We start from the raw sequence: 27,679 nt of genomic DNA, 5'->3' as shown, positions 1-27,679 counted from the left end.
CTTGTAGAAATACATCTTTGGTTGGTCAGGCAGTGCGTGAGCCGTCTGCCTTGGAGGGACTGCCTCTGAGCCTGACTGGAGACTTTTAAGGAGCTCCATTCCACGGAGGGTGAATGTTAGCTTCAGAGAGAGCACAGAGGTGATATTCATATACTCACTCATTCCTTCAAGACATCTCTACTGAGCCTGCGTATGTGCCTGCTACCTCTAGCCTCTGGGAGTCAATAGGAAGCAGAGTCAGCAATGGAACCTCATTCCCTGGGAGCTCACTGGTTGGCAGGGAGATGGCATGTGTGGTTATCAACTGCGACAAGTGCTGGGAATGCAACTAATGTGGGTGGTCAGGGACGGCTTCTCTGAGGAGCAGCATTGAAGTCACCGGAAGATGAAGACGGAGATGACATCTCAAAGCATGAAAAGCCATTACAGGCAGAGATCACCACACGCAGGGTGCTGAGGGGGCAAAGGCTAGTGCGGTCTATGGAAACAGGTTGGCATTCGGACAGAAGGGAAGAAGGAGGGCCGTGCCCACCTGTGTGTTTCATTCATGGAAACCATTGTCTCCTCACTTTCATTCTCTTCCCCCACTCCTTTCCACTGGTCTCCTGATGAAAGCACAGTATTTTGCAAAGACATTGGAAGATGAGAAGTTTCTCTCCTACTGAGGCATTTGGAGAAGGTGTGAGGGCAGCGAGAAGGTAGAAGATTTCATATTAAAAATCAGCTGCCACCTTCTCTTGTTTGCAAAGGGATAGAGACGAATAGTCATGACTAGACTTTGCAAGGCCTTTTAGACATTTCCTCTGGAATCTGAAAGACCTCCTTGATGTATGACAAGCTGGGGGAAGAGCTAAATCAGGTAGCCAGGTGCCTACATCTCTGCACCCACCCAGCCCAGCCAGTGGAATAGCTATTGAGGGCAAGGGCACCGGTAACTCCCACCAGGCACTTCTGTTCAAAGTGACCCCTTTGCAAAAAATTTTTTCAAAAGACAGTATTTTGATAAGTGAACAAACAAAAAAGAAACAAACTCATGGATACAGAGAACTAATTGATGGCTGCCAGATGGGAGGGGTTTGGTGGGCTGGGTGAAGGAGGTGAAGGGATGAAGAAGTACAAATTGGTCGTCACAGAACAGTCACAGGGATGTAGAGTACAGCATAGGGAACACAGTCAATAATGTGATAACTACGCATGGTGTCAGATGGGCACTAGACTTATTGGGATGATCACTTCACAAATTATATAAATGTCTAACCACTATGCTGTACACCTGAAACACATATAATATTGTATGTTAACTGTAATTGAAAAACATTTTTAAAAGACAGTATTTTGATATGATAGTTGACCTATGATAAAAAGATACATCAAGTGATATGAAGTAAGAGTCAGTCTGTTCCACACTAGATATATTAGGGGTCAGATTGTGAAACCTGGAGAAAAGGTAGTAAGAAGTGTCACCTTAGGTACCTGAGATGCAAAGACTCAGGCCCCACCCTCAGATGTAAGAACCCAGCCCTCTTCCCTTTCCCTTTCCCTTTTCTTTCCTCTCTTTCCTCTCCTCTCTATTCTCTCCCCTCTTCTCTCTCTCTCTCTCTCTCTCTCTCTCTCTCTCTCTCTCTCTTCATAAATGAAAACAACAGCCAGTATAATGCTGGGCTTCTAAGCAATCATTGCTCAGCCTGCACCAATCAAAACAAACGGAAGTAACCCCCTCATTCCCCCAAACAAAAGACAAAACAAAAAGTAACCAAGCTCAACCAACCAGCCTTCACAACATCTTGCTATGAACTATGGAGCAAATTCCCTTTCTAAATGTATAGCATTAAGACACTTGATGGCACATAGTAGGTGACCAAAAAAACATCATTTGCTGAATGAATGTGGTCACAAGTTCTCTGAGGACTTCCTATCCACCCTGTACTTCACATGTGCTCAGCACTGGCCACTCCTCTCCCACTTAATCTTCTCAACAACCCCAGGAAATAGGTGTTGCTATCTCCATCTTTCAGATAAGAAAACTAAGGCTCAAGTGTTAACAGATTTTGCTCACGGTCACACTGATACCAAATGTCAGAGTCTCTGATTCTCAAGCTAGTACCTGAGCCTCCTGGGGCTAATCCCCCCTTCCTGTTAACACAAGCTCCGTGCTGCTTCTCAGCCCAGACCCCCTTCCTCACCAGCTCTCCTCGCTCTCTGTGATTTTACCCAATGAACATGGCCTGGTTCTGGGCTTTATCCTCAGGTTCTGACTCATCTGCCTTTGTGCCCTGGAATCAGATATCTCTGAGCAATACTGAGTCACCAAATAATTGAAAAAAGATGTCCTTAAAAAATAAAGAAAGGAAAAATAACAAAAAAGTTCTCTCTGACTCTCTCCCTCTCTGTCTTTATCTTTGCATTTTTTGAACAACCTCATCCCTAGAGTAGGTGCTCACAATATCTGTCAAAACTTAGAGCTAAATTTCTCCAATTTCAGCTTGGACAGGACAATGGGCAGACAACTTCCAAGATATTTGGCTTAATTTTGGGGGAAAGTAGCCTAGTGAGGGAAAGCTAAGAAAATGTCTCCTCTATTTCCTTTTATTGGGGAGGGCTATGGAAAAGTCCATTGAATATTATTTATTGTAAAGAGACATAGAGGAAGCAATTGGTCAGACTGGAATCTGGCTGATTCTGTACCAACTATTCCATAACCCAGCATCCTGCTCCCCTGATTCCAGTGAGCTTATTTCACTCCACCGCACTTCCCAAATTTAATCCAAGTGGTTGTTGGCAGAGAGGCCTGGTCAGGAAGTCATCGTGGTGACTCAATTTACCTCACATGAAAGTGTTGCCTATGTGCCTATGAAATGTAATAGCACCTGTCAGAGTCAGCGACCCAGGTCTGCATCAGTGACACAGCATCCTCGCTTTTGACCTGTGATTTTCTCAGTGATTTGAAAATTGAAACATTGGCAGTATCTGTTTCTTGGTTAATAGTGTGGCCAAGTCTATTAATAATCGGTGTAACCTTGAAATACAAACTTACTCATAAACAAGTACAGTATGGTTTCTTCTCTGTCATTACTTCCGGTCATGGAATCCTAATTTAAGGAGGGGGGATGTGAATTTAAAAATAATATTGAATGGAAGTATGGTCCAAGAAGTAAGTGCCAATTGGTAGTAATTGGTAGTCAGTATAGAGCTAATGCAATGCCCCAGCCCTTACCAACGAGAGCATGCCTGCCATGCTGGAGCCAAACGCAAGGTCCTTTGGAGCACAGGGAAGCTTAGGCATATAGTCCTCCAGAGCCAGCCCTCCTCCTGTTCCTCTTCCCATCACCAACTAGTAGGATGTATACCAATTGGACCAAATTGTTTGGATCATCAAGTGTATTTTTATTTTTATTTTTTTAATTAATAAATCTTTATTTTTCGGATTATTACAGATGTTCCTCTTTTTTCTCCCATAGCTCCCCTCCACCTGGTTCCCACCCCACCCCATGCCCTTACCCCCTGCCACTGTCCTCATCCACAGGTCTAAGATCTTTGTCCAATCTCTTAGCCTATATGGGTTCTTCTTCTTTCCTAGATTGTTCCTTAGCAAGTGGTAGGGACGTACAGAAAATCCCCCTCAGCTCTGTTTGGACAAAGTCTCTTGATTTCAGATATTAACTCAAAAAGTGTGTGTTACCCAGCCGGCGTGGTTCAGTGGTTGAGCAACAATCCATGAACCAAGAAGTCACCAGTTCGATTCTAAGACAGGGTATATTCCTGGGTTGCAGGTTCGATCCCCAACCTACTGTTGACCAGAAACCTTACCAATAACATAAACAATTGATAACACACATGCCCAGTGCGGTTCAGTGGTTGAGTGTCGACCTATGAACCAAGAGGTCACGGTTTAATCCCCAGTCAGGGCACATACCCCGGTTACAGGCTCAATCCCCAGGATGGAGCGTGTAGAAGGCAGCCAATCGAAGATTCTCTCTCATTATTGATGTTTCTATCTCTCTTTCTTCTCCCCTCCTCTCTGAAATTGATAAAAATATTTAAAAAAGAAAATACACGTATTTATTGAAAAAAAAATCCGCATGAAAGTGCACTGGCACCATTTATCCCATGTTGTTCAAGAAAAAACTGTATAATGTTTCCGATAAAATTATAAAATATCACGATATAGAATCCTTCCATTTACATTTGAATTTCTGAGAATGATCACAAGGAGACTCAAAGAGGTAGAGTTTGATCAATTTTCCCAGGAGCTTCTCTTTATCCCTTGCTATTGAAATCATTCTCTTTGGAAGCATCTTTCCTATTATCTGTGGTGACATTTTCTTTCCACATACGTTACCTCTGACAGATCCTATTGGGCCAGTGGCTTCCTGTGTGATAGGAGCTAATCTCCAACTGCACGCTCATGGACTTCACAAAGTCTTGGCTCTTTATCTAGGATTTTCAATGGACTTTATACTCTATTTTCTTTGAACCTGCCTTGTGTTGTCCAATATTTACAACATTAGACAAACAGAGAGATATTGACCAAAGATATAGGTCTAATAGCAAGAGTACTAATTGACTAGATGTTTGAGGAGGAACTAATTTTATAATTAGGGATGGGGGTGGTTCATGATGACTTTTAATTCTTTACGCATCTGGAACGATCTGGAGAGTCAATATCTGAATATGGAGGATGCTCCTATGCTCCGTGTGTATTTACTGATTGGATGGAAGTGAACCTCTCTTTGACTCAGTGTCCAGATCTGCAAAATGAAGAGCATGGTATTCAAATCAGCAAGAAGATGGAGTTGTCTAATATGACCCAATGTAAACCGGATTAAAACTTATTGGAGTACTAGTGCGATCTAAAAAAAAAAACAACCAACAGAAAACATTGCTGTCTAAAAAACTTTCTACAGTGATGATGGAATGTCCAAAAGCAGACTTATTCGCTACAGCCGGTATGAAACACTTGAAATGGGACTAGTGCAACCGAGGACCTGGGTTTTGCATTTTAATTCATTAACTTGCAATTAGATTTAAATCTGCATGTAGCCCGTGGCTGCCATATTGGACAGCACAGCTCTGTGAGGTCTCTTCCATAATGTTGTCTCCAAAAAAATGGACAAAGTTGGTCAAGCTTCCCACCAGGGCCAGAGTAATATCCATGCAGCTAAGAGCTTCTTCAAGTAGCAGGAGTGTGACCAGGTTATCCAAGCCATTCATCTGGCCTCTCTGAGTAACAGGGAGAACCCCCATTGCTCACCGGAGCCACCCACTCTTTCATAGAAGGTGCTCACAAGCTTCTCATTTTCTGCTAATTCCCCACCACTGCCTAGTCATCAGGGATGAGTCTCCCTGAGCAGCTCAGTGCTGCACCTTTTGTGCCTGATGAAAACCAACTCCGTGGATAGATAAATGTCCCTGAAAACACCAGCCCTGCGGTGGCCTGCAGCGAGGGGGAACTCAGCTCAGGGTAAAGATATGTTACAAATTAAATGCTGCAGTTGGTATGTAAAGCTGCAATAAATAGAAACTGAGTTACATCAAGGACGGAATTAAACCTTAAGTTTAAACTCCACAGCACTGTAATTAAAACTTAGCCTGTAGCAAATCATTCACTTGAGATTAAAGTAGTGTGGGGGAAGCAGAGGTTTGGGCTTTCCTTGCTTTCCACAATTTATAAGTCTGAGCTACCAAAAGCTAACAGCCCTGCCCCCAAATCCAGCTCCCAATTAAAAACACAGTTTGAAAACCTTTAGGAGGCCTGAGGGGCCCCTTTAACAGAAGTCTGCCCCTTCCCCCACCCCTGCCCAAGTCTATGAACAAATTAAAAAATATTACCTGGTCCCCTGATGGTCTTCTGAGCTGACACGGTGTTTTCATTAATACATCATTAGAGTAATGACATTGTGCTGGTGTTTTGCTTTCAAACCAGCCTGCACTTCAACCACTATGAGTACAGGCTAGGGGCCTCTGCACACTTTGTTCCTGGGAAGTATTATCCACATAAAGGAAAAAAAAGGAAGACAAGCTGTAATTCATAAATTTTTAATGCGTCTTCCTTTTCTCCTAATCCGGGATGTTCGGGCTCGCTTGGTGTTTAATTTTTGTCTGTTGGTTCTGCAAAGTAAACACTGGGGTTAGATTAACCATAGCCTTAACTCCTAGAGCCAGCAGGCCTTCCCAGCTCTCCCACCACAACCCAAAACAGGTTTCTCTCCTGCTGGAAGTGCGTCCTTTTGTGCGAATGCAGTTTGAGGATACAGAGTTGAAACTGTGGTATTTTTATTTTCTAGACTGTGAACTGTTACCTCATAGACAACAATGGATTTATTCTGGTGTCTGAAGACTACACACAGGTGAGCGAGAAATTCCTACCATCTGAGAGTAAGGAGCTCGGATGTGCTTGAGTCAGGGAATGCAAATTATGGTGTTAAAACTTTGAGACAATGATCTATAGTTAAGAGGTAATAGCAGGAGATTATAAACCCTTATTTCCATCCCTCTAAGAATGTCACAGCCCACTTCTCAGCAGGCCCCAAAGAGTTTTTACCTCCCAGTGGGGGTCTGAGGTGGGGGGGAGGGGGGGCAGCGCAGAGCCCAAGGTCTGCTCACTCACTCATAAAATGTTCAATTTATAGAACTCTATGCCTCAAGGGTAGAGGTGCCTTAAAGAGTTTGGGCAATTTTAAGGAGGTTTCCTCCTTTTGATATTTTATCTTCATATATATATATATAACTTATATATATACACAGACACTGATATATATATATATATATTCCAACATAATTGTTCTTTATGGCTTTCTTTCTGGTTTTTGCTTTTTAAAAATCAGTAATCTGAGTTCAAGGATTAACTTGACTCTCAGCACTGAGGGACAAGGATCCAGAGACAGACAAAGAATGTTCTTCATTTGAGTGAGCCGTGTGCAGTTCAGGGGCAGGAGGGAAAGAGATAGAAAAAACAAACAAACAAACAAACAAACAAGCTATGGGGGTGAGCACAGAAGTCTCCAGCGTATTCAGAAATCAAAATAAGAGTTAAAATTCATGCACTAAAACTTTGTGCATTAAAACATTTTTTTTTTGCAATTAGAAGTCAAATTAACATATTCAAAGAATGTATAATACAGGCAGGGGTAGCAGTGCCGTGCAATGTACAGGTAAAGGTTCTTGGTGAGACCTCTCTTCCTTAACTAGTTTTGGGAACTTGTGCATATCACCTAACCTGCCTGGGCCTCCTGGCGAGCTCTGTGAAGGGAGAATGGTTGGCTACATATGGTTTCTTCTAACTCTAATATTTGAGGATACTGACATTTTATAGTGAAGTCCCATTTGAATCATTTGAAATTCTTTAGTAGTATTTCAAATCATTTGAAATACAATAGACCCATCATTGCTTAATAAATTAATTAATTGTCCTTAAGTATGGCTTCGTAAGGTCAGAGCTTAATGCTCGTTATTTTATAAATACAGGCCGGAGGTAGCGTGTAGAATTGTGCTTGCTTCTTCTCCATCCATGAGAGTGCTGTGGGGATTTTAAATGCACCTTTGATGGGTGAAAACTCATACTGTTGACACTCAAACTGCCCACACCCCATTTCCTCAGAGGCTGAACATCATTGGACATTGGCTAGTTAATGGCTATTAGATAAGAGGAATAAGCCCACGAAACAAGGCCCATCTCAGAGGGAGCCGGGAAGCCCATAGGCCTGTGATAATATACCCGTTCTGCTGGGAGGAGAAACAGTGAGATACTCAATGTATGGCGATGCACAGAAACTAGACTTTTGGTGGTGAGCATGCTTTAGTGTTACAGATACTAAATTATAATGGTGTATTCGAGGGCTGGCCAGCAGCCCCTGAACGACGGATGAACAGATTACTCCCTCACAGTTTCACTGTGAAAGAGAAGGCTAAGGGGTTGCCTGGCTCAAGGGTCCAAGCAGCCTTGATTGCCTGCCTCATTAGCCTTTTATTGTAACAGCAGTTTGAGATAAAGTTTATCTTTAAGATGCAATCAGTAGGGGGAGTAATCTTGGGAGGACACATGTGCTTGCAGACTCTGGGGGTCTGCACATGAACAGACTTGTTTGGAAAGGTCAAGGAATAATTAGGGGCACCACCTTCGATACTCCCCTAAGACTCCCCTAAGTCGGAATTCCGATAAACAGGGCAGGTGGCCTTTCACACACTTCCCTTTTCTCAGAATGTCCTCCTTACAACTTTCCAACCAAGTCTCATGCTCCCCAACAGGTATACACCTGAAACTTACATGTTATGAACCAATGTTAGCACAAATTTTTTAAAAAACAAGAATCATTGGTGGAGCAAGAACCCAAATTAATAACCAGTGAGGAGGAACTCTGTCCTTCTGTCAGAATCACGAAGGGCCAGGACAGGAGCCTGATCCTGGGGGGATGGAAGGTGTGGGGTGTCTTCCAGTGTGAGTCTTGGACCAGCCAACAACATGAACCATGAAATAGTGACTAGCAAAGCCATGGCCTAACACAGCCGTGGGCAAACTATGGCCCGTGGGCCGGATCCGGCCCGTTTGAAATGAATAAAACTAAAAAAAAAAAAGACCGTACCCTTTTATGTAATGATGTTTACTTTGAATTTATATTAGTTCACACAAACACTCCATCCATGCTTTTGTTCCGGCCCTCCGGTCCAGTTTAAGAACCCATTGTGGCCCTCGAGTCAAAAAGTTTGCCCACCCCTGGCCTAACACATGGGCTCTGCTCCCTGCTGGACCTCTCCGGGGAGGAGGCCCACAGCCCTGTCCCAGGAGCCTGCCTCTGTCCAGGCTTGTTGGATGTTGTCTGGTTTCCTACACCCCAATTAGGATAATTCTTCTTCATCTAGGAACCAGTTCCATTGGCACTGGCCCATTTACACACACGTCACACCAATGTCCTCTCGCTCCTAGCGGCCTCACAGGCCAGTTTACCAAGTGTCCCTTAGTGAAAAGGCAATGCTCAACATTCAGTCAGAGAAATGTTTCCTATTTCTGTCTCCTCCTCTCTTGACATTGTGGCGAAGTGTATGTAGGCCTTTCTGTCTGAAAACTCCGAGGAGCATGACTGAGGTCACCGAGTTGTGAATGGAATCGGGTTTAAGTTAATACAAAGCCTATGGACCGGATTCATTCAGGCTCCTAGGGTAATGCTCTCCACCCAACCCACATAAGCTATGAATCCTCGGAGCAGCCACAGTAAAGAGAAGGGTTCCCTCCTGGTGGACCCTGGCTGGTGCCAGGGCATTGGCTGGGAAAGGCTGGTCTGCCATACTGCATGCCCCTCCCCTGAGCGACACTGGAGGGATGAGGGCTGCATGAGGACATTGACCCTTTATCCCATCATTCAGAGTTAGCAACTAGATTTTTGAAAGCATCCACCTGGGGTGGGAAGGGCTGCTAGGCCTCAGATGCCCTGAAGACAGCCCCAGGGGAAGGGTAGGCCATTGGAACTTGACTGCCAAGCTGTCTCCCCAAGGGGCTGACTGTCCTGTTTCATTGACATATGAACTGCCTGTCCACGCACGGAAAGAGGGTTTCTCAGAAAGTGATTTTGAGAAAGGATGCGTTCTCAGCTATAGGGAATGTAGAGGGCTGATGATGAAGAGAGCTGCTGTATTTCCCTAAACAGGTCATCCAGGAATTATAAACAATTCTTTTATTAATGCTTAGGAAGCCCATTCACAGCCTGTTTCTATCTGTATGAAGTAGTATTTTAATCACAAGGGATTGCGTGCAGATGAATGCTTACTCTATCCAGGGTAGTTGGTGTGTGTATGTGTGTATTGTGTGTAATTCCAGCACTCAGCATGTGCTATGCAATGCAACATTCCCCACCCTGTCCCTGCCACGCATTGAGGACCAGTCACATCTGCTTACTAGTTTGCTCACACCATCTAGTGACTATTAAGACCTTTCCCATTTTTATGTAAAACCCTGAAAACCTGCCTATTGCTCCTGTCAGCTCCAGGACGAAGACTGTGTCCGTTTCTCTTCTCTGGTGCTTGGGCCCATTATTTTTCTACACTTCCTCACGGGTCTTCCTTTCTTCCTCACAGACGGGGGACTTTTTTGGTGAGATCGAGGGAGCTGTGATGAACAAATTGTTAACAATGGGCTCCTTTAAAAGGTAAGATTTTATGGTCCCCTGCGCCCCCCGAGAAAGTTTGCCTAAATAAAATAAAACAAACCAAGGTCAAATAAAGCAAGCCTGGACTTGACCCCCTGGCTGGTTTGCACTTGTGTTGGTGCTCCAGAAGATCTCGCTGAAACCCGATGCCTCTTCGCGAGTGTTAAGAGTCTTAGAAACTCAACTCACAATGGGTTTCCTGTTCACCCAGCCCAGAGTTTATTGGAGGGCAATATTGAAGTTGGAGCCTGCACTGGGACACAAGTATATCAGTCTTAAGAAAGCGATTGGAAAAAGAAAAAGAAAAAAAAAGTAGGAAACGTTTCACCTGGTCAAAAAGGGGTGCATTTTGTCTCCCATTGACAAGCTTCCCAGGGAAGCTTGCTGGAGATCTGGACCTCAGGGATGGAAGGTGATATTTAGAGACTTGATGATATAATTGTAGGAAATCAAGTGAAAGGTCTCAGCACTTGCTCCCGCTGGAGGTAAGTTTAAATCTGCTGCTAGAAGCAAACCCAGATGGTGCCACATTCTGCTGGCAACATATACTACTCAACTGGGTCCGGAGAGCTCTCAGGGACCCTGAGGGAAGCTTCCTCACAGTCCGTCCTGGGATGGCCAGCCCTGCTCTTGGGGCACCGAAGCCTATGGGAAAAGCCATCACCCCAAGCGATCAGGGTGCCAGGAATGTCCCCCGGAAGTCAAACTGTCTCCCTTCCCTTGGCCTCCCTTGGCCTTCCTTTGGAGGGATGCTTTCATGGACATATTTGATGCTGTTGAATATATAATTGCAGGAAATACAAGGATGGGCCTCAACACACCAGTGGCTGCTGGTGGGGAGGGCAGTCTCCCCATGGATCACTCTCCTGCAGCTGAATGGCCAGGAAGTGTTAGCTCAGGAAATCAGGCTTTTAAGGCAGTCAATAGGACCATCTGAGCCCTGTGCTGAAAGCAAGGAATTCAAAAATGATGACCCAGTTTTTGAGATTCCATAGCTTGTTTGTGCCAGAAGGAGGGAAAAAAGAAATGATACAGAAATTGGCCAAAGTCCAGTCCTTCTGCAATCTCTGATACACTTGCTCCCAGGCCCACCTGGAGCAGACTGCTCACTCCTGCTCATGCTTTCTTTGGAATTCAAGAACAGGCTTTAAGTTGGGTGCCAGGAGTCATGGTGCACATGCGTGAAAACTGCTGGGAGCCGGGCTGGGGTTGCTATGAAGTTTCTCTGGATGTCTTAAAGCGTCCCGGGCAGCTCCTGGAGTGTCTGCCGCCCAGGGCACGGCTGGTGTTGCTTATCTTTATGTGGGTGTGTACGCTTGTATCGTGTTAGCATGTTTTCAGCTTGCGAGTCGGGGGAGACCAAAGAGGAAGAGTGATCACACACCTGTTTCTCATCTGAAAGCAGATTTTTTTTCAACTTCTTTAACAAAATCTGTTTTTTTCTTTTCCCTCTTGGATATTTCTTTCACACAGCTTAGTGGGAGAAAGAATGGTTATAGAGTGGAATTCTAAATTCCTAGTCTTCTCCTTAATGTGGGTGAAGTGTGGTTGACATGAATCTAGAACATTCTCTCACTATGAGAGAGTCCCTATTGTATTTGAGAAAAGGGGAGGGCTGGGGACTTTTTTTTCCATGTTAACAGCAACCACTATCATCTGGGAGTTAGCTGACAGACCTCCTGAGCCGATTGGACGGGGCCCCTCCCTGGGACCAGGAGAGTTTGGGATTAGTCGATGGAGTGGGTTTGAATCCAGGCTTTGACTAGCTGCATGACTTAGAACACGTTACCCCTCCAAGCTTTGGTTTCCTTACAGGGAAAATGGAGATGATGATACTAATTACTTCCATGGGTTGCTGTCCGAGTTAATAAGCTTAAGGTTCTGACACGGTGCCTGGCATATGTCAGGACGCTGTAATTGCTGGCTGCTGCTGCAGCCTTGGTCACTATGGATCTTGGCTCAGCCTTGGCCCCAGGTGATGCTTCCTCTGCTTCCACGTCTCACAGTAGGCTTCCCACCACACCTGGGATGGGGTCTACAGTGCAGCCCTGCAGTCCTTGAAATCAGACATCCCTTCCCGGCCAACCCTTTCCAGCACGAGTGCTTAGGCACGGCACAGGTGGACAGCCCTTCATTCAGAGACCTGTGTTTCAGAAGCAACACCTACAGACCAACCTACAGGGTGGAGCTGCAAGTAACCGTCAGTGGTCTGGGACAGAGGTCGTGTACATGTTAATCTGAGACCCATCCCCACCCCAAACTAGGACACATGGAGTCTGAGTTGCTCTGGCAATGTGTCTGGGCCCAGATAAAGCTCAGGAATAGGTCCCTGAGATGATCTTTTATCTTAGCATCATGATCAGTGCCCAGATAGCACTAAGTTTTTTCCTTGATCTTTTCATGCCTGGTCCTAAACAAATGAGTTCCATGTAAAAGAACCCTACAAACCATCTTTTTCAGAGAGAGCGTTCAAAGAGACAAGCACCCTTTCCCTTTACCAACCTCCCATCTGTGACCTCCTCTGGCCCTATGTGCTGCCTCTCCCTGATGCTTGCCCGTGTGTCAATGGACTCTTCCCTGGAATGTTTGGCCACATACTTGGTGACCTGGTGGCCATTCTACCTAGCAGTGCCATTGGCAGGAAAGGGCACCCACTTCTGCATCTGCAGGGCCCTGTGGAAAGAAGGGAAGCCACCGACTTGTGTGAGCAAATGACCAACTTGAGGAAGTGTGTGCAAACAATCTGGGAGACACAATGGTCACTCTTGGTCATTTAGCTGAGTCTCATCTGTGACTCTGGCCGCCCCCAGCTGGCATATGACATAGCATCCAGGGGCCAAATAATATACCAGGTGCTTCAGCAGTGTGACAATAATGACCGCCATGGCGACCTTCCCTGAGCACCTTCCACGCACCAGGCCTGATAGATTTTACCACTTGCAGTCCTTTCCAACAACCCTGTGACAGGACCGGCTGCACAATCAAAGGGACACAGTGCAAAATGACCACGTGGGACCCTTTGTTCCCAAAGTGTCAAGAATTTCAAGACAATGACAGCAGAGCATTGAACCACCACGGGGCCCTTCTAAGCGAGGGTTCTATGCAGTGACACAGGCCAGTGTGCCCGTTTAGCCATCCCTGGGTATAAATATACCCATTTTATAGATGGAAATAATGAGGCTTGGACAGATTAAGAACTGGCCCTATGCCTCTGTGTATCAGAGCTGGATTCAAACATTCCGTGGTCTGAGCACGGAGAGAATTTTCTAGCTTCTGTCCTTGTCCTGGTTCTACGTAAAATTAGCGCCTGTAGCTCCCTTGAGCTCCTTTGGGAAGTGGAGGATGGCCAAGGAGGATGCTGTCTCAGCAGTGTCTTATCTGGGCAAGCAGAGCTCCCGGGATGGGGGGCCCGCTGAATGATACGATCCCCCAGATTTCTTCCAGCCGAAGCTGACAAACCATTGACCTAAGCCGTGTTCCCAGGCCTCACGCATTTTCTCATAAGATACCATGTGCCTGGTCAGCTTTTTGTGTTTCAAACAGAGAGCTTCAAATACTCCTTCCTCCTTATCACGGAAAGTAAGTGAACTCCCTGAGTGGTGACTCATTTAGGGCTTTCATTTGAGCTGTTCTGCGTTTTCACACGTGTTCATGTCTAGCGAGTGCCTTACGTTTATGTTTCTTAGAATCCACACTCTGTGGTTCCCTTCATGTCGTCGGCAGTGACATCTCCCCTCTGACAATTACTGGGAGAAAACCTAGTTATCTTGTTTCAAAATATTTTTATTGTAATTCATTTATCCCTCCTCGTTTCCTTGCCCCCAGTGATGCAAATTCAATGTGAGATATGCAGGGAAAGGTGGGGAAATGGACACAGCCAGTTGCAGGAGAGTATCCAAGGCTCCTGACAGGGCCTCGGTTATACCTGGACTTGAAATAAGACTCGGGTTGAGCAACAGAATCACCACCATCTGGCCTAGAACAGATTCCTGTCTCTTTGAGCCTCTGGTTTTTTGTCACCAAAATATGGACGCGGGGGAGGGTGGTTTTGTCAACCAAAACAAGACGTGAAAATGCCGTGCAAATTAGAAAGCTTTGCAAACAGGAGGTAAGATCAGCTCCTGGATAAGAGCTCCCAAAATCTGAGATCTTTTCTCTCTCTTTATTTTAGTCACTAATGACCCCCCAAAGGTGGTTACTGCACAACAGTTACCTCCACAGCACAGCATTCAGGGTGGGCGTATGGCCCTGGCCTCTGCCAAACTCTTCTAGAAGGTTTTCAAACACACCTATGCCGGGCTGCACCCAGGAAATTCATGATCCGTTCAGGGGATGAAGGCCAGGTGTCGATGTTTTTTAAAAGCACCCAGGTGACTCCCAGGTGCAGGCATGGTCAAGAAATACTAAGTTGAAGATCCCTGGTTATTAGTCTAGGGCCGTGGTCGGCAAAAATGTGGCTTGAGAGCCACATGTGGCTCTTTGACCCCTTGAGTGTGGCTCTTCCTAAGCCTTAGCAGTACCCTAATTAAGTTAATAACTATGTACCTACCTATATAGCTTAAGTTTAAAAAATTTGGCTCTCAAAAGAAATTTCAATCGTTGTACTGTTGATATTTGGGTCTGTTGACTAATGAGTTTGCAGACCACTGGTCCAGGGTCTAGACTCCCTATATAAGATCGAGATTCCTATGTTTTGCCAATTTTGCCAGTCTTTACTAGAAAACATTTTTAAAGTTTCTCTCTCTCCTCTACCTCTTAGAGCAGTGGTTCTCAACCTTGGCTGCACATTAGAATCACCTGGGACTCTTTCTTTGTTATGGGGTGGGGCCACAACATTAGTAACAAAGAAAGAGAATTTCCGGAGGATGAGGCCCAGAAATCAGGATTTTAAAAAGATTCCCAGGTGATTTTAATGTGCAGCCAAGGTTGAGAACCACTGGTCTAGAGGCTGCCCACTTCAGAGCTGCTTGAATTTGGGCAACTTTAACTCACTACATTTGAGTGTTCTCTGTCGCAACATGGAACTGAAATGTAATAATGCATGCATTTAACAAACATTCTTGTGGTTTCTGCCAAGGGGTCTTCCCTTGTTCTTTGTGTATCTAATTAAGCTTGAGGAAGGAAAGGCCAATTGGGCACACCTGGCCTTTGGCTTATGGAGAAATGAACTGCTTGCTTAATAATTTGTTTTTGCCTTGGGTTCCTATCTCTCTTGGCTGTGTCTTTTCTGTTCTGTTTTATTTTATTTTGTTTGTTTTATGTCCTTGGTGCAACATGCCTAGGCTTTCACCCTCATGAGACCATTCATACATTCCCTGTGGGGTACGGGGGATGTCCTCCACACCTTGTCCACCTCACATTCATTAATGGAGTTGACTTGTATAGAATCCCCTGGGTGGCTCCTTCTGCTATTTCAGTTGCCTTTCTAGAAAGGTGACCCATCAAGTAGAATTCAAAGCTTGGACCATGTCTACCCTGTGTCTGTATGATGGAGCTGCCCCGGCTCAGCGACAGGCGGTGACTTGGGAGCTTTCCCTGTCCTTGGTAATTACATTGCAATTCAGCAAATGCCCTGGCCTTGGAGTCTAGAGAGTGCGAAAAGAGCAGTCTGTTATGTTTGGACGTCTGCTTTCCTTTAATGCCGACTGCCCTGCTGATGTCTGATACTCAACAACTCATGTAATGAATGTAATGGCTTCTTGGCTTCCTGTTGACCTGACTGTGGCCACAGAAGTATGCTTTGTCAAAGGTGGTGTCGAAGGGACAAGAAGACAGATTGGCTTGGACAACTGTGTTTCTGGGCCAAGCCTTCTGGAGTGCAGAGACTGAGATTTCCACGCACCGCTCTTTAACATCCTAACGCTGCTGCTTGAGGATGCCTGATTACAGCAAAACAATAGCTGCCCTCATCTTCCTCAGAATGACAGCATGTCTGATGCATTGAATGCTATCTACAGCAGTGGTTCTCAACCTTGGCTGCACATTAGAATCACCTGGGAATCCTTTTAAAATCCTGATTTTTGGGCCCCACTCTCCAGAAATTCTGTTTCTTTGTTATGGGGTGGGGCCACAACATTAGTAACAAAGAAACAGAATTTCCGGAGGATGAGGCCCCGAAATCAGGATTTTGAAAAGATTCCCAGGTGATTCTAATGTGCAGCCAAGGCTGAGAACCACTGATCTACAGGCAAGCCATTATTCCAGCATTTCCAAGCATTGCCTCAATTAATCCCACAACAATTCCATGAAATAACTGCTACCATTATATACACCTGACAAAAGAGGACCTGGAAGTAGAGGCTCCAAGTATTTTAGTAACTTGTCCAAGTTCATGCACAGCAGTGAGGGAGGGAGGTGGAGTTTGAATTCGTGTCTCTTGGATTCCAGATTCTCTAAACCATAGTTGGTTCATCACTACTTATCCATCCCATCGCTGGAGCAGACTAAGTATTTTCTGCAGCGATAGTTATTCACATTCAGGCTTGTTTGGCTTCAGGAGACAGTGAAAGAAAGTTTCTCAACCAAACGTGGAGTCCAGTGGATCAATTAGTAGCAGGTTCTACTAGAAATGATAGGAAATTACAAAATACCAAGGAGTTAAAGAACATAGGAGTCTTTTTCTCTTTTATGTGAAGATAGTCTGAAAATATTAGTTTGGGGGCTTCATGTAGTCATCATGGATGAATGAGGACATCTTTTCTTCTCTACTGTCCTCCAAGTTGGCTTTTAATTTCAAGATTACTTCATGGTCCAAGATAGCTGCTGAGATCCAGCCATCACACCTGCACTCTCAGTTGGCAGAAGGAGGATTTAGGGAGGTCCAAAAGGCCCAGTAAAATTCATTATTAAAATTTATTTTAATAAATATATTTTGTTTATTAATTAAAGTTGTATTTATTAAAATATTTACTCCCATACAATACATCTGCTTGATCTCATGACCTCACCTAGCTACACAGGAACCTGGAAAATGTGCATATTGAAAAGTCAGAGTTCAGCTTGACAGAGAAGTGAATGGATATTGGCAAACTATGATAATCTCTGCCACAGCCAGCCTGCTCCAATTTGCTCCAGACCACACAAGTCCTTTAAAATATTGCATCCGGCCTCCTGTGATATCCACTCTGAAAATTTTCCAGAGTTGAGGCTGTGTTCACAACTTCTAGTTTCCCCCACACCCCACATGCCCATCATAGTCCTGAACACAAATGGTCATAGCCACCATCTTAGCTCTTCTGTCCATGATGCTTGATCCCAGACAATGAAAGCAGAATCACTCAATAACTCCTATTGGGTTTTATTCATGGTATTAATGGCAACACCAGCACTCCTAGGTACTGATGTACTGAGCCTCAGGTATGAGCAACACACTGTGCTAAGTGCAGCACAGGCATTACTGTAGTGTAGTTGCTGTGAAATGTAGACATGGCTTCATGAACTTGGCAGAGCCCAAGGAAGCTCCCCCAGCATCCAAGTTTATAGCCTCAAATGGGCTTTGCATTAACTCATTCCCCAAGCACAATTCAGCTGTTTCCTTCTATTTCTTACTCAAACAAAGAAGCAAAAGAAATTTAATCTTTTTTTGTGGGATTAATCATGATTCCATTTCCCCCTTCTCTTTAACAAGCCAAGCTAATTTTCATGGAAGAGGCAGGTGAATGGGCAAATGAGCTGCTGGCTGGGTGCACCTCCAGGGCCTCCATGCATGTTATCCTTTGACCCAGAATTCTGGAGGCTTCATGGGCTCTCTGGGGCCATGTTATTTCAGAGGACACTCTGGTCTTGGCTCTGGGGGACTCACATTTGCTTATCAAGTCACTGCTGCCCTCAAGGGTGATTAGAGGTCCTCCCTTGAGGTCTGCAGGTGGCACCTATCTAGTTGGTGGGTGAAGCATGTACCTGTATTAGTCTGCTAGGGCTGCCATAACAAAATATTGGGTGGCCTATTTATTTTCTCACAGTTCCAGAGGCTGGAAGTCTGATATTAATGTGTCAACAGGTCTGGTTTCTCCTGAGGCCTTGGTCCTGGACAAGATGATCTTTATATCCAAATTTCCTCTTCTTAGAACAGTGATTCTCAATCTTGGCTGCACATTAGAATCACCTGGGAATCTTTTTAAAATCCTGGTTTCTGGGCCTCATCCTCTGCAAATGCTGTTTCTTTGTTACTAATGTTGTGGCCCCACCCCATAACAAAGAAACAGAATCTCCGGAGGATGAGGCCCAGAAATCAGGATTTTAAAGATTCCCAGGTGATTCTAATGTGCAGCCAAGGTTGAGAACCACTGTCTTAGAAGGACTCCAGTCAAATCAGAGTAGAATCTATCCCAAGGGCCTCCTTTTAATGTAATCACATCTCTTAAGACCTTGTCTCCAATGCAGCCTCATTCTCAGGTACTGGGGGTTAGAACTTCAACTTATACTTTCCGAAGGACACAGGTCAGCTCATAACACACCCCTAACTATGTCCAGACTGGTACCCGGCCCTGGGAAGAGTTGCCGGCTTGTATGAGTTCCAGTTCCTGCCTGTAAGAGGAGCAACAACAAACCCAGGAGAAATAATTAGCAAGTGGGTGCCTCCCATTCTAAAAGTTATAGCTGTCAACCCTGGCTGTACATTGGAACCCTTTTGGAAGTTTAAAAAACAAACAAACAAACAAACAAATTGATACCAGATCCCTAACCCTGACCAATGAAATCTTGGGGGAAAGGGTGGTGCCTGGGCATCAGCATGTATATACTTTTTTTTGTTTTGTTTTTACCTTTTCCGGGTGATTCTAAAGGGAGGCAGGGTTGAGAGTTGCTATTGTAAACAAATGGCAACCAGTATGTTCACAAGTGGCCTTGGAAATTGGGAGTAAGTGGACATCCCATTTGCTAGACACTTCGGCTGAGACCTGTTCACATGAGACCCTTAGGTTATCCCAGTGGTCGGCAAACTGCGGCTCGAGAGCCACATGTGGCTCTTTGGCCCCTTGAGTGTGGCTCTTCCTAAGCCTTAGGAGTTCCCTAATTAAGTTAATAACAATGTACCTACCTATATAGTTGAAGTTTAAAAAATTTGGCTCTCAAAAGAAATTTCAATCATTGTACTGTTGATATTTGGCTCTGTTGACTAATGAGTTTGCCAACCACTGGGTTATCCTGTGAGGATCCTTGCTTGAGAAGCAGTTTAAATGCTCAACTTTAAAGAAAGAGAGACCTACAGCGAAATCCCAGCCGCCCCACTTAGCAGTGCTGTAATAACCTTGGAGCGGTGACCTCATCTCCTGATCCTCGAGTCCTCGCCTATGAAACATAACCGTGGCCCTGACATCAGAGCGAATGCAGAAAGTAATTGCTCATATCTTCGTGTTGCTGCTTTTATTACCTGAGTGAGACGCTGACGGGATCAGTATCTGCAACTTTTTTTTTAATATTATCAGCACCTGCCAATGAAAAACACGTGGTGCTGATAGACCCTCTGCTTAATCTGTAGAACGAGTGAGGCTTTTCTCAGGGCCCCCCTCTCAGGCTTCTGCACTGGACCCTGAGTGACCCTGAGCGTGGGCACCTGGCCATGCAGCCACGTGATGCTAATTCTCTGCTAATGACAGGTGCTCACACCAGATTTGTTTTAGTGATTTCCAGTCTCAGCGTTCACGGCAGCGGGGCTGGCTGTGCACACTCAGCACCTCTGCTGTTGGCCGTGCTCTGCTGGTCCTCAAGGACAGGGCACGCCCTGAGGACGTGGTGACCGCTGCCAGGAGGGGAGCAGGCAGAGCACCTGTTTGGCCCTCGAATCACAAGTCTCGGCTCCCCACTCCCCTGGCTTTCAGAGAGGTCAAGAGCAAGAAGGCTTCCGTGGCCCCAGCCCCTTTCTGTTCCTGCTCCATGCCCACCACTGGTAAGTCGAAAGCAGCCCCAGAGAACACGTTTCACAGCTCAACAAAGAATACGTCGTTTCACACGCTACCCCAGTGAGTCACTTGCTTCTCATAACTTTAGATTCCGAATGGCTGAAAGTAGCCCCACGGCGGGTCTCTGTGTCAAATGCCTCCCTGTCCTGCTTTTAGGGCTGTGTTTGCAAACATTAAGCTAATTCCAGATTGGTGTTTAGGTAACCAGTTAGCCAAAGTGAGCTAACCCCCTGAGTCATTACAGGTAAAGTGCCTGGCCTCCTGGGCACATAGTAGATGTTTCATAAATGCCAGTTCCTACAGTTGCTAACAAGCCTAAAGTAGCTGAGCATGAGCCTTTGCAACTCGACCGTCTAGTTCCTAGAAGAAATATTTTTCTTGGTCGTGGTGTTTGTCTAGTGGGAAAAGAGCAGAATCAGCAAAGGAGTTGAAAACAAGTCGTAAGGCCGTGGGCCGTCGCCTGAGGCTCACCTGGTGCCGGAGCACTGGGTGCCCAGGCTGTTTGCCTGGCTTTGAGTTTCTTCTTCACAGACCGTATCTGCCTTCCGTCACAGTTTCAAAGCAACCCGGCTGGGAGCCCAGCGATGCTGGTGATAAGGTCTGGGGCTGCAGGCCGCGGTTGACGGGGCTGCCGGTGAGGTCATGGGGATTCAGGCATGTTATCTGTCTGAGGATAAACTCCCCTGCTGAGGGCAGCAAAGCAGCACCACGCTTGGGCTGGGCCCAATGCTCCGGGCTTATTTTAGAGCCAAATGAAAGCAGGCAATTATCATGTTCTTTAACTATAATCAGCCGAACAGGATACAGGTAGCCACAAAATGGAGTCATTTAAAACAGTAACAGAATCACTTCAAAAAGGGTAATAATCTGGAAGTCTCTCTTTCTGTAACATCTAGTTAAAGCTGGCTAAGTGTGGAGAAGGCAGGGGAGGCTGGTTTTGTGACCTCCTGGATGGCCACGGGATCCGGGATCCGGAGAGCTGCCTGGAGAAATGAAAGGCGGGAACCCTGGCCGGGAGGCTGCCCCAGAGCAATTGCCTTTGGCCCCGACATGTAAACTACGGCCTTTGAAAGTGATCCCGGGAGAACCCTGAGCTTCCTGCCATCTGCCTGTCAGGGCGGTTGCCAAGGCAAGGGCTCTCCCTGGCAGGCCAGCTGGTCCGGCTTGGCCCAGTGACCCCACCACAGCCCCTCAGCTGGGGTTTGAAAGTTGACTCTGGACATTGGTAAGGAGACCTTATCTTGGGCAGCACTTCCTGTGACATTCCAGAGACTCTGGGATGGGGCACAGGACTGAATTCCAAGCATTTCCTGGAACCTGTCAGAGCCTGCAGCTGAGCAGAGCGAGGTGGGTACAGCTGGGCCCCCATCTGATTCTGGCCCTGCCACAGGTGAGGTAGGTGGACCCCGGCACGTGGCTAGGCTGGCTGAGGTTTGGCTTGCATCTCTGAGAAATGGGCTGGTTAGGAATCTATCTTGCAGGGTTTAGAAGAGTACCTCGCTCATGGTGGCTCAAAAGATACTGGCTGTTGTTCTCCTAACCCTCAGCTAAGAGGCTCAGGAGCAGAAGTTCCTGTGTCACCTCTTGATGACCCCACACAGCTTCTTGGGGTGCCTGGCACTGCAGTGACGTGTGAATTTTATACCCTGTCATGAGGAGGCCTGTCCATCCTCCCACCAGCTGGAAAAAGCCTGAGTCAATTCCCATCGCTTTAAACACCAGCCCCAGTAATTAATAATGGCAGTGAACACCATGCAAGTATATCACAGCAGCCCTGTCCTCTCCCGGACGATTCCTCTGTATCGTGCGCTGTGCTAATTGCAGTGCATGTAACCTCAGTGAATCACCATGACCACCCTGAAAGGTAGCCGTGATTCTCAGCCTTTACAGATGAGGAAACTGAGGCACCAGAAAGGTAAAAAAAAGATCACACACACACAAAACATTGTAATAAGTAGATGAGTTAGGATTTGAACTCTGGTGTCCCTGACTTCAAAGCTGGCATTTTAACAATTAGGTCACACTGCTGTCACTTGGGACTTTGGGAATCAGAAGGTGTCTACTCCATCTAAAGGAGTTTTAAGAGCCCAAATGCTAACAAAGAAAAAAAAAAATAGGCTTTCTGTCATAAGGATCATAACAGGCTAGGTCACCACATTTCAGTATACTTCCTCGTGCCTGATCATTTAAATCCTGGAATATCTCTGTGAGTCATTTTATAAGAGAAAATAAAGCCCCAGAAGAGGGTAAGCAACCTGCTCAAGATCCCACCCCAGATAAATGGCAGAAGCAACCCCTGAAACCAAGGCCCAGGCCCTCACACGCTCCACTCAACCTCTGCTGCCTCTCACCCCAGCTCCGGCCCAAGTCTCCACCATACAGGGTTGGGCCAAGGAGAAGGATGAAACCAACGGTAATTCTTGCAAAATCCTGTAGAAATCCCGGGGGCGAGTTTGCCGACAGTGGCACGGTGGGCCAGGCAGGCACCCATTAGGGTTGTCCACTGTGGTCCACAGTCGATTCTGTGGCTGGGGCACCCTCAGGGCTTCTGGTGATGGCTGTGAGAAGTTTGGGGCCTCCCCCAAGCCAGGGAGTTGGCTGGTCGCTCACTGTCAGCACAGCACTGAGTATGCTCTGCGGAAAGCATTGCATTATTTTGGAAGGGGGTTCCTGTGGGGCAAATTCCTTGAGGTCATGTAGACATTCACATAGCATTGTGGTGCTAACATGTCTCAAGCAGCTGCTGTGTAACCCAGGCTGGACTTTAACTGTCTCTCCTGCGGGGTGCCTGGCATGGGGGAGGGGGCCTGCGGGGAGGATGGGCTGCACATCTCCTTGGGGAGAGGGTGTTTGCTCCATCTAATAGCAGTGAACTTGCTACTAGAAACCGTCATTATCCTGTACTTGGTAGAATTGTTGGTGGGAAATGAAAACATCTGAAACAATTGTAAAGTAGAACTTCTGAGTATAGGTCATAATTGGGACAAAAGCTATGCTTTTATCATCAATGGAGAAAAAAAAATGTCTACTTATGTCATAAACAGCACTGATTTCAAAAGTAAGAATATACTCACTGTTATGGAGGTGGTAGGGGGTGGGAATTACAACCAATGGGCCAGATGGTTTCCAACACATTGTCAAAGTGCTGGGCTGGTGTTGGTCCAGGCATGTCCCGTAATGACTGAGAGCGACAGAGGATCCCAATGTTCCGTAATCCAAGCTGGCCCTTCCCAGCTCCACTCCACCTTGGAGACATGGCCAAAGGGGATCCCGTCTGGGGCTCAGAATGCAGTTCAGAGCAGCCTATTTCCTGGGGGGTATCCTGGTTTACACACAGCACCCTTGACAAACCAGAGTGACTGTCCCATCAGTGTGGGGGGTTCTCCTATCCCCTCACCACCCCAATACCTTTATTCCCTGTGTTCTTCAATTTCCAAGTGTCACAGACCAAAATGAGTTTGTCCACCCAGCACTAGGAGGGGCAAACACTAACCACTGAGAATTGCAGTGGAGAAAGATGGACGGTTTTATTATGAATGGTGCCACCCAGGAAAACGGAAGCACGAACTCCAGGGTTCAGAGTGGGTTTTCAAGGGTATAAGGGCAAGTTTTAATTGGCTGACCTTGGAGCTTGGCCACTTCTAGTGAGGGGCATCAGTAGGGGACAGTCCTAGACAACAGACCCTCTGCTTCTGAAGGAGTTCTGGGTTCAAGTTGTGGTTACTAGTATGTCCTGGCCCTTTGGTTTCTTGGGAGATGGGGTCGGGGGTGGGGGTGGGGCTTTGGTTCCAGTGCAGCTGGAGGCCAAAGTTCTCTCCTCTATGCTTGCTTTCAGCTGCATGATGTGCTTTTTTGGTCTGTTGTCTCTGAAAAGCAACTCAGCATCTCATTAAATAGGAGAGGAGCATTTTGAGTTGGTTCTGTGGTTATGCAAGAGCAACATGCCTGTGTCTCCAGTCCTGGAAGTTGCCATGTTTCTGGTGTGAGGGCTGAAAAAATATAACTTTCCTCCACCTGCTAAGTTCTTCTGGCTGGGCTAATGATTAAATGAACAGAAGCAGATTCACAGGAGAAACTGCCCAAAGTGTATTATGCACATGTACATTCGGGGGTCTATAAGAATGTGACCCAAAGCTCACTGGACGGTTGAGGTTTATGTGCCATTCTCGACAGTGAAGAAGGGGGCGGAGGGGGCGGGTGGGTCTGTGAATTCCCAGGGGAGGTGGGTAATTGACAGGAAGATGAGAAAGAAAGGACACAGGGCAAACGAATCCCTGCTAGGCAACCCAGACACAAGGGGACAGAGGGTCTCCCCTGCAGAACAGCTGCTGCCCAGGTCCTTCCTGTCTTTTACTCACTGCACACAGGCTGAGGTGAGAATGCCGACGCCCTTCCCGAAGCCGGCCTTTCCGTCTCAATTCCCTTGGGCGGGAAGAAGGCGGGTCAGAGGTTCTTTCTGAGTCTTTTGTTTCTTAAGAAACATCTTAAAATCAATATCCCCAAAGGCACATTGTGGGTGGCACAACCCGGGTCCCCTTCGCCGTCCTGTTGTCCTGGCTAGGCCTGCACTGATTGGCATTCGTCACTGCTACCCTGATGCAGTGTGAGTGACAGTTCACCTTGCCGAGCACGGCATCTGTGGTTCCTGTGTTTTCCCACTTCCTGAAGCTCCTTTCCATTCTCTCCTGCAGAATCACCCTCTATGACTACCAGGCCATGTGCAGGGCCAACAAGGAGAGCAGCGACGCCGCCCGGGGCCTCCTGGATGTAAGTACAGCCAGTCACCCAGCAAGCAGCTGCACCGGCTGCCTCCCTCCCAGCAGACCTTTTCCGTTGGGGTAATCAAGCTATCTTTTCCAAACCAGCAATGTGTGAAAGTATTTGCTGGTTTCACTGGTTGAGCAAAGTCACTTATGTTTAAAGCCAAATTTAGTGATTATATGAATGACAAACACATCTAAAGTCTTTGATGTCTGCAGCAGCCCCCTTTTGATGGGTAGGAAAAGGGAGAAGTTTTGAGGATCTTCTTATTATGATATAAAAGAGAATTTAGTTTGGTTCAACAGAAATCTTCCTTTTGGTTTGTAATAGAGCTGTTAGCCTATGAACAAATTCACTTTTTTTCCCTTTTAATTCTCACCAGAGGACATTTTTTTCCCATTGATTTTTAGAGAGAGTAGAAGGGAGGGAGAGAAAGAGAAAAAAACATCCATGTGGGAGAAACACAGGGATCAGTTGCCTCCCACAGGCACCCCAACTGTGGGGGGTGGGGGTGGGGATCAAACCCAGGGAAGTGCCCTTGACTGGGAATTGAACTATAGACTGATACTCTGACCACTGAGCCACTATAGCCAGGTCCAAATTCACATTTTGATAATAGATCCTCACCCCTAATCATGCTGCCACCGACCTTCAACATCATTTCCCTGATGCTGTTTCCATGGCTGATGTCACAGTTGAGGATCAATCAACATAGCTATTGTAGCATTAGAACATGGCTTTCTGACTGCCGGAAATTAACTGCTATGACTTACTCCCAGTTGTTTTTTGTTTGTTTGTTTTTTTAATCCTCACCAGAGAATATGTTTTTATTGACTTTAGAGAAGGGGGGGGGGAGGAGAGGAACATCAATGTGAGGAATATCGATCAGTTGTTTCCCATACACATCCCACCAGAGATCAAACTCTAAACCCCAGCATGTGTTCTGACCAGGAATCAAACCCATGACCTTTTGGTACACAGGACGATACTCTAACCAACTGAGCCACTCAGGCCAGGGCTACTCCCAGTTTTAAAATATAATTTATAATGTGCAAGCAATGTAAGTTTGGCCACCAATAAGTTGAAAACACACATACAAAAAAACCCCAGCACCCAGATATAGATACTTCAATATAGTCTAGCATATGTATATAAACATAACCCTTGTATGTTATTATTTTGTAAATTCCAAAAATTAACCTAAAATTTGGTTTGAAGCACAAAATTTAAGAGTCATTTTGGTTTTAAAATATAAATACACACCTTCTCATTTGCAGATGTACAATCTTGCCCGGGGATTATTTAAAAACTAAATATTTAACATGGTTCTCATACACTGAGGGAGCAGGAAATGATTCGAAGCTAGAGAATTTTCGAGAAGCCACTAGGAACTAAAATTTGGACATTTTGAAAACACTGCTTTTCAGTGAGAATCAACCTTTCTTTCCAAACTCAACTTCCCTAACCTTAGCACTGTTATTTCCAGACTTAGAAAGTTCTCAAGATATGTTTTCATCATTAGGCTTAAAAGCTCAATGGCTTTAGTCTTCTGAATGATAATGTGCATTTAAATGTTTTAATCCCGTATTTACATAATCCATCCCCTTCCCCTTATATTTAGCCAGTGTCTGGCAGGAAATGCTCAAGTGTTCCTCCCCCTGGCCTCAGGGTGAGCTGCCCCTGCCCCTCCCCTCCTCCAAAGCCTCCTTAATCCTTTTCTTCCTTCTCTCCTCCTGGACCACACTACCATAACCACTGAAAGGTCGCTATCCATCCCAGCAGGTACAAAGACAGAACTGTCCCATGGTCAGGTAACCTGGGTCTTTTGAAAGAAAGATGATTATTTTTTTGAGCCTGAAGAATTGTAATGGCAAATCCCCAGGACTACAGGGTTGCATTTGGTTTTAGGAAATAGTTAATAGTTCTTATCCTTATCTGACCCTTATCCTGAGGGCCCTGCGATTCAGGAAATGACAGTGAGACACTGTCAAATCAGAGCAAGAGATGCTGTCTGAAACCGGAGTGGGCTCCCAGCAACCCCAGTAGGTTGTTGTTGTTCTGTTTATTTCCTGGTTGGTTTGAAATAGGGAAGTTTCAAGAATGGTTTGAGGTATATAAATTGGTTCTTGTTTTATGTAAAACCAGATAATCCCCCCATTCCTAGTTCTAGTCTTTATCATCAAAATGCTCAGAAGGGAGGATTAAGCAGACCTCACTTAGGAAAGTGGGATTTGGAATTTCAATTCGCTGATATCTAAATGCAACCACAAAGGATTCTGAGATTTTTCCGGACCTGCCATCTGGAGCCCAGGCTTTGCCAGTGTCTTTGCCTGTCTTTCAAAATCTGCCCACCACTCACATATCTGACATACCTGGGTACAAAGAACTGACTGACGGGGAGACATGGTACTTTCCAGAATCCAGGAAATTGAATTATCCACATAGGAAATTTCACAGAGTAAACAACCCAACTGCTTTTTTTAATTAAAATATTCTGAAATAAAGATTAGGCTGTCAATGCCTTCTTTTATAGAGGGAAGGGGATTTTCTGCAAGGATAAAATCACATGTTTATATGGTTATCTTTTTTTTTCAAGTCCAAATATGTAAGTGTGAGAAAAGGCAGCTTAAATCCTACATAAATCATGGGCAGCATTAAAGTCAACTATATGCAATTTTTCCTTGTTTCCACGAATGACACACAGTGATGGCGAGCGGGGAATCATTTTTCTGAGAAGCAGCCGCGTAAATTTGAAATTAGTTCTGTGATCCCAGCACCTCAGCATTAGGCTGTGCAATATTAGTCCCTAGAGGGTAAAGGTTTAAGCATCCTTTGCTGAACTTCCTTCTTCCTCCCAGAGATAACCCCTGTATAAGATCACGT

The 27,679-nt window shown here is 45.7% G+C and overlaps 1 protein-coding gene across 3 annotated transcripts in view; it reads left to right on the top strand.

Moving 5' to 3' along the window:
- CACNA2D3 (calcium voltage-gated channel auxiliary subunit alpha2delta 3) overlaps window positions 1-27,679 on the top strand; it is an 806,557-nt gene that overhangs the window by 714,810 nt on the left and 64,068 nt on the right. For all 3 annotated transcript variants that reach the window (XM_059663265.1, XM_059663266.1, XM_059663267.1), the window contains 3 exons: window positions 6,285-6,347; window positions 10,066-10,136; window positions 24,727-24,802. In XM_059663265.1, coding sequence (XP_059519248.1) covers window positions 6,285-6,347; window positions 10,066-10,136; window positions 24,727-24,802 — 210 coding nt within the window. The remainder of the gene's footprint in view (window positions 1-6,284; window positions 6,348-10,065; window positions 10,137-24,726; window positions 24,803-27,679) is intronic.

This window comes from Myotis daubentonii, chromosome 14 (genome assembly GCF_963259705.1).
Source record: "Myotis daubentonii chromosome 14, mMyoDau2.1, whole genome shotgun sequence".
NCBI classification, from domain to species: Eukaryota; Metazoa; Chordata; class Mammalia; order Chiroptera; family Vespertilionidae; genus Myotis; species Myotis daubentonii.
The sequence above is the reverse complement of the archived record's forward strand: the minus strand, read 5'-3'. Positions and strand labels throughout refer to the sequence as shown.